Source organism: Scylla paramamosain, chromosome 3, assembly GCF_035594125.1.
Source record: "Scylla paramamosain isolate STU-SP2022 chromosome 3, ASM3559412v1, whole genome shotgun sequence".
Lineage (NCBI taxonomy): Eukaryota > Metazoa > Arthropoda > Malacostraca > Decapoda > Portunidae > Scylla > Scylla paramamosain.
In genome coordinates this window covers 27,711,703-27,719,755 of record NC_087153.1, presented here as the reverse complement: position 1 = coordinate 27,719,755, position 8,053 = coordinate 27,711,703, and the positions used below count along the sequence as shown (strand labels likewise).

General features: G+C 34.8%; 1 protein-coding gene across 1 annotated transcript; it reads left to right on the top strand.

Annotated features, from left to right (window-relative positions):
• The first annotated feature begins 3,919 nt into the window (after nucleotides 1-3,919).
• On the top strand, nucleotides 3,920-5,141 carry LOC135096659 (uncharacterized). Its single transcript, XM_063998368.1, has 2 exons — nucleotides 3,920-3,960; nucleotides 4,529-5,141. Exons 1-2 carry the CDS (start codon nucleotides 3,920-3,922, stop codon nucleotides 5,139-5,141), a joined length of 654 nt encoding a protein of 217 aa, XP_063854438.1.
• The last annotated feature ends 2,912 nt before the right edge of the window (nucleotides 5,142-8,053 follow it).

The following is an 8,053-nucleotide window of genomic DNA, read 5'->3' as shown; positions in this document are numbered from 1 at the left end:
AGTCTTAATGTTACACATAAAACGCGGTCAGAAGGGAAAGGAAAAAAAAAAAAAACGCTATTTATGTGTTGTGAAAGTAACTAATGATATATAAAGAACATTTTTAGCAACCATCATCAACAAGAGGTCAAGAAATGTGGCAAGACGAGCTAAGTACTACGCATATTTTGCATACGCTAAACACTACACTTTAGTTTGGGATGTATCATCACCTTGGGATGAACGGTATTTTTTCTCTTTATATAAGATTACTTATTTAAATGATACGATTAACATAAAACTAAAAATCCTATATAAGAGAAGCAACCGTGTTTTGATGTCAAATCTTAGCAGGATACTGCTGAAGATTGTTTACATTATGTCTCCCAATGTTTTTCCTGTGTTGCCGTTTGTATGTTTACATCGTGTCTTCCAATGTCTTCTCTGAATTACACAACCTATCCTTTCTCAACTTGATTCTTCTTTCATGACATGTTCGTGCAGTCAACCACTATAAAGATTTGAAACAGCACTGAGAACTAATATCTAATTATTTATTTATTTATTTATTTATTTATTTATTTATTTTTTTTTTTTTTTGTGTGTGTGTGTGTGTGTGTGTGTGTGTGTGTGTGTGTGTGTGTGTTTCGGAGAAGTCGGCGTGTCTGATATCGGCCTGGCTATTCGACTCGGCACGGTTTCAGCCGTCACAATATCATACCAGCACAAATAGTACTTGCTTGAATCTTTTTGGGATTTGCCAGATAAGTCATTAGTCCGGCGGAAAGATGTTCCAAACTAAATATGTAGTAGAAGACTAGAAATAAATGTGAAAACACTGAGAACCAAGTTGCGAGTATTTTCCTTGTAATAATTGTTCAGTAGAATGCGCATCATCAGATCCAGTGCATACTGTTATCATCAACACTTAGAAGTAATATTTGTAGCATATTGGTACAGAACGTCAAAATATATCACGAGAGGAATTTTTAGAATGTGTTTCTCCAAAGAACTGTGGGAGCGTTGACCAATCCCTACATGAAAACAGCCGGCCATCATCGGCAACTTGTCCCATACTAAACGCCCCAGTTGTTATCGTTTATACGCAGATGATTAATATTTGTAAACATGGTTTTGTTTTAAGATGCGGTGATATATGTACAATATCAACAATGAAAGAAAGAACTTGGTGTACAATGTTAATTTTGTTTTCTTTATTTTTTTATTATTTATTTATTTATTTTTTTATTTAAAGTAAAAATATGTGTATGTCATGCAGCCATCATTTACTCTTACATGAATTTTGTTTCAGGTTTATATACTCTCCCTGTTGGTATTTTTTGACAGTTCAAGATAAAAAAAATTGTGGGAATCATTGACATAATGAAAGGTAATAAAAAAAAAATATTGAAGATAGAAAGCAAGAGGATTGCAGTATTGCTTTTTATGAAGATAATAGTTATATATATATATATATATATATATATATATATATATATATATATATATATATATATATATATATATATATATATATATATATATATATATATATATATATATATATATATATATATATATATATATATATATATATATATATATATATATATATATATATATATATATATATATATATATATATATATATATATATATATATATATATATATATATATATATATATATATATATATATATATATATATATATATATATATATTACTTTTGTTTTGTGCATTTTTTTTTTTTATATGTGACCGGAGAATTGGCACATAAAATTTGGGTATGTGTATATTTGTGTACCTCAAACATCACTCCAGGCGTAACTGTGGATACTGCCCACAGTAACATATCAGTGGATCCAAGCCCCAGTAGTGTGATATTTGACACAGCACCCTTAAGCCGTTAAACCCCCAAAAAGTTCATAGGCAGGTCCTTCGAGAAAAACCACATTAGATGGAAAGCTTTATGTCAATTTTCCAGGGAATGGAACTAAACCTCTTGCACTTGAAATGCTAGATTAGCTAGAAGCTCTGAGAGGAAATCAGGGATAGTGTGAAGAGGTGTGTAGTGTCCCTGTCAACCTAAATGACAACAATTGCAGAATTTGCTTCGTGCTACAAGAAGCATCATCCCTTATTATCAGTTGTTTCATTGAAGTACAAGAAGTTGAAAATTTGTTTATCATGGAAAGGATTTTTTCTTTATATTCTTTCTTTTATTACATTCAAGGAAATTCATTATGAATGGGAGACGTCATCTATTTTCTCATGGGCTGGAAAGTGGCATGGTCTTAACGGAACACGTGTCCCACTGCAGTTCAACAACGACTAGTCACAGACACCCATTACCTCATTCTGCCTGAAGATGTTGGACGAAACGTCGTATATATGGAGCTGTCTTTTGGATAGCTCCTCGGTGGCTTGCTGACCAAAACAGAGATTTACCAAAATAGAAATAATTCATCAGAAGCATTCAACTTTGTTTAAAATATAATTTATTTCCTGGCTAGACTAATGCATTTTCTTGTAATTAATCACTTGCATGTATTTCTCAAGTGTTTATATCAAATGTATGCTGCTCAGTGATTTACTGATAATATTTGATATATATATATATATATATATATACGAGTATATATATATATATATATATATATATATATATATATATATATATATATATATATATATATATATATATATATATATATATATATATATATATATATATATATATATATATACATATATATGTCTTTTAAAGTGTTGTTAATGGATGCTGGTCAGTAATTTATTAATAAGATTATGTATTTTCTTATACATTTTTAATACTAAAAAACTTCACAACATATAAAAATAAGAGTATCTTTAAGCACATATTAATCCCAACCTCAAGATCATCAAATCAGTTATTTCTCATATTTAGATTAGGAAGGACAAGGATTTATAGTTTTGAATGTGATATGCTTATGATATAAAGTCAATGAAACTACTGAAAAAAAAAAAATCATATAATAATAACACAACATTCTCAAGTAGCTAGAAATTTATTACCCAATATATTAAGTTTCCATGGTGAATTGCAAATACTTGACGGATAAGTTCTTTGTCCTGTAACCTTTGTATGACCCACATTCACGTTACCAGCATCTGTGCATGTGAGGATATGTGTTCATTACCTGCGGCTCGTTCTTGCAAGGGTATTCTTCTATTCATGTAATGGTTATGCAGGCGTATGCATAGTGAAATTATTGCACATTATACTAGTTTAAACTGGAATCCCCATGAAGGCATTTGAAGAGTGTTTCAAGAAAGCCAAAAGTTTGTTCTACAACAATATATCTCTTTGCATGGTTACTGGTGCTTTGCTGCTGCGCGGGATCGGCAAGTTTGAGCAGGAAGGGTTCCTACAGATATCCGCTATCTCCTAAATTAAGAGCAAAATATAATAAAATTTTCATATGATATGCGTTTCGAGTCTCCCTCGGAAATGAACGTGGAATTTAAGGTAATTTTTTTTTCACATAAATTATGTGAAAAAGAAAGAATAGTGCGGCATACAGGACTGGAGTCAAAATGGAATGGCTATTATTAACTAATCTAATAACTTTTCCTTCCACAATATTGTATCATCATTTGCGTCATATGAATATTAAATATGAAATTATCTAATTTGAAAACAGGGTCAGAGGTGACCCTCTGAAGTGGAAAATGTTTGTTGCAAATAGAGTTACAGAAATTCAAAGCTTAATACCACCAAGTTCTTGGCATCATTTCCCTGGACATGAGAATCTAGCTGATTTAGTTTCTAGAGTTGTCTTAGGAGATGAGATTGAGTCAATTAAATTGTGGCTCACTGAACCTCTTAGAATAAGTATAAAGGAAACAGAGTCAATTTGTACAAATGAACAGTACAAGACTAATGAGGATCTAGCATGTGTAAATGTACACACATGTATGTGTTTGAGTTTGAGAGGTGGGGTGACTTTAGTAAGATTTCTGGTATGTTGTTGCTTGGGTGTTGAGGTATGCACATAATTGTATAACACCTGATAATAAGATTTCTGGTGTGTTGTTGCTTGGGTGTTGAGGTATACACTTAATTGTATAACACCTGATGATAAGATTTCTGGTCCTCTTTCATCCAAGGAGTTGGATGATGCCAAGGTAAAGGTGTTTTATCATATGCAGAGATATATATTTCCTTATGAGATTAAGGCTCTGCTAAGTGACAAGCCTCTTCATAAGGGGTCTAAGTTGAGTAATCTAGATCCTTTTCTTGATGGTAAAGATTTATTGAGAATCAGAGATAGATTGGAAAATGCAGAATTAAGTTTTGACTGCAAACATCCAATAATAATTCCTAAATGTCACTTAGCAAAGCTACTGGTCAAGTTTCATCATCTTTTTCTTAAACATGCAGGTCTTTCTACCATTGTGTCTACCTTGAGAGAAAAGTTCTGGATTATAGGAATTAGAAGAGTTGCCAAGTCTGTCATCAAGGAATGTGTAAGATGCCAGAGACATGACTCCTGAGCTTGTAGCCAGCCAGTAGCCCCACTACCTGAACTGAGAGATAAGGCTGGTCCACCGTTTACAGTGACTGGTCTGGATTTTGCTGGCCCTATGTTTTGTTCTGATTTCCCTTGTAAGAAATTTTACATTTTACTGTTCACCTGGGCTGTTGTCAGAGCTACACATTCAGAGCTCACTGACTCTATGAGTGTTGAGGATTGCATGCTTGCCCTACATAAATTCATTGCACGGAGAGGGCTGCCTTCAGTAATGTACTCAGATAATGCCAAAACATTTGTTGCTTACAGTGGGCAAATGCAGAAGGTTTATGGTCGCATATCTCCACACTGGAAGTTCATAGTCCCCCGTTCTCCATGGTGGGGAGGGTGGTGGGAACGTCTGATTAGATCTGTCAAGTCTGCCATTAGGAAAACTCTAAGTGTTAAGTATGTTTCCAGAAGTGAACTAGAGACTTTACCACATGAAACAGAAGCATGTGTAAACTCAAGACCTCTCACTTATGTTGGGGATGAACCTAATAGTGCTACTCCCTTATCCCCATCACATTTCCTCATTGGCAGAAATGCTAGTACTCACTCTGAGCTGGACCCTAACCTTTTTGTATTTCCCCTCAAGATCTGAGGAATAGAGAACATTTAAGAAGCTAGATTTTTGATAAATTTTGGAAGAAGTGGAGCTCAGATTATATTATTAATTTGCTCCCAGCTGCTAAGGGTTTCACTACAAAATGCAGTATTAAGAAAGGTGACTTAGTCCTAGTGAAGGAGGAGAACATTCCAAGTCTACAGTGGCTTCTGGGTTTGCTTGTAGATATTTTTCCTGGTCAGGATGGTGTTCTTAGAAGTGTAAATGTGAAGACTTCCAGAGGAGTACTAAATAGGGCGGTTCAGGAGTTACATAACTTGCAAGTATCAAGCCATGAGTATACTAATGTTAATGAGACTGCCCAAGATTTACCTGATATTGATGCAGCTGTCCAGGAGTCCTCAGATTCTAGACCACTTCCTGAGACAGCTGCTGAGACTCATACTCGCTCTGCTAGGTCTGTTAAAGTTCCTAGAAAACTTGACTTGTAACTTCAATTCATACTCAACTTGGCAGACTAGTTTCTGAGGCTGTGAATAGTATTTCCCAAGTGATTAATTTAAGATTGATGCTTTACGCTCAGGAATACAATTGTCCTATTTGATAGGAGTGCTAGACTCCTATGGTGGGGAGTATGTTAAAGTTAGTCACAAAGTTATGTGAGTCTTCCATGTAAAGTACAGTTTCCTTTACTTACTCCTACATGTATTTTTGATAAATGTAACAGTTTAAGCTCAAATTACTGAATACTTTATTTCCCTTCATTATAATTAACTTTATTTAGTTTCTATGAGTCAAGTTTTATTTTTTTAGTTAAATTAATGTAGGTACATATTTGCCTTCTCGAGTTTGTCTGTACGAGTTCCTATCGACAGAAAGAAATTGAGACGCAGAATCGCGTTTCACAGCAGCCACTACCAGCCTTTCTCTACCCTTTATTCACTTCCAGATCTTCGCCCTGGTGTTGTCATTCAACAAGCGTCAATCGTACAACCCCACTATCACAGGTTTGTAAATCCATTCATGTATTAGATAACAAAAACCATACTCACCAATTACATCTCTGAAAGTCAGTAATAATATAATAGAAAACCAAGCAACTATCGCCAACACAATAGCCCAACATTTTCACCAGACCAGCAGTACCAGATGCTTTGACCCTCTCCCAGCGGTGTCGCTGAACAAGACTTTCTACTCTCTCTCACCCCTCTTTTGTTTATCTCTCTAATGCAATATTTTCAATCATTCATCCCTTTTCTGGTAAAATCTGCTTTATATTTCCTCCTTCCTATGACTTAAACTCTTTAAAGGGGGAGCTTTCAAGACACGTGTTCTCCAATATTTGATTATTGTTTCTTATTACACTTTTGTAACTGTCAATGAAGTGGTCTTTTTTTTTTCTTTTCACCTTGACCGGTACCAAAAAAAAAAAAAAAAAAAAAAAAAATTGTGATAGTACAACAGAGTCAGAGAATGGCATTAAAACAAAGTTAGAATAGCCAGTAGACCCTGAAACGGGATAATTATTTACCACCTCGTCCATGATTCACATACTAGTCACTCTTATTAGAATAGTGTATGATTGTAGATACCATACAAAAACGCTGAAGGCACAGATCCAGATCTATTCGAAAAATTTCTTGATGTCTGTATAAATTTGTGATAAATTTATATAAATCCATACTCGTATGTCTAGACATGAGATAAGCCTTTCTCAGGATAAAAGTAAATGTGGACGATAGAAATTTCTATAAATTTTCCTGAACCAGAAATCTTTATGATGAAGGTAGTCCCTTAATTACTTACAAATTTAAGTCAGTGTTATTTGGTTCCTGTTTGTCTGATAAATAATACTTCATAATATTATTTCTAGAAATCCCAATACTTACAGTTACCAAGGGCTCTCAAAGTCAGTGGTGGACAACGCACAATCAACTCTGTTTTAGTGCAATAACACACACACACACACACACACACACACACACACACACACACACACACACACACACACACACACAATCAATAGTCTCTTCTAGATTTGACTTACCTTTAGGATTAATGTCAAGTATTTCCCCACCCCCAATGTACATTTTCAGTTTGTTGACTGCCTAAAGAATAAACCGTTTATTATTATTATTATTATTATTATTATTATTATTATTATTACACACACACACGTACCGCGTAGTATTGTGGTCAGCAAGCTCGGCTCACAACCGAAAAGGCCCGTGTTGAGTCCAGGGCGCGGCGTGGCAAATGGGGGAGCCTTTTGATTTGTAGCCCCTGTTCACCTAGCAGCAAGTAGGTACGGAATATAACCCGAGGAGTTATGTAGGAGTTATGGCCTCGCTGTCTCGGTGTGTGGTGTGTGAGTGGTCTAAGTCGTACCCAAAAATCGGTCACTATGAGCTCTGAGCTCTTTCTGTAGGGTAACGACTGGCTGGAAGATCAACAGACGACCGTAGGTGAATGAGACACACACACACACACACACACACACACGAACCCTCAGAGGTTTAAAATATAAACAAAAAATTAAAGATGATGCCGATGAAAAAAAAATAAATAAATGATATCATTATAGCTTAAGCGAAGAAGAAAACCTGTATCAAACAGGACACCATCGACGAGATGAGAGAAGAGAAAATATAGGAAGATAAGGGAAGATAAAGATGTTGAGAACTGCACCATGTGCAGTATAGCTCTGTAGTTAACAGGGCAAAAGTTTGTTCCTGGAGTGCAAAAAATTATACGAAACGAGTCTGTTCGGATCATGAATAAAAAAATATTGTAATTGACTTCTCAATCTTGTAATATCACTTCTCAATCATGGAGGTGAGAGAGAGAGAGAGAGAGAGAGAGAGAGAGAGAGAGAGAGAGAGAGAGAGAGAGAGAGAGAGAGAGAGAGAGAGAGAGAGAGAGAGAAACTATGTTTAATGGAGCCTGAA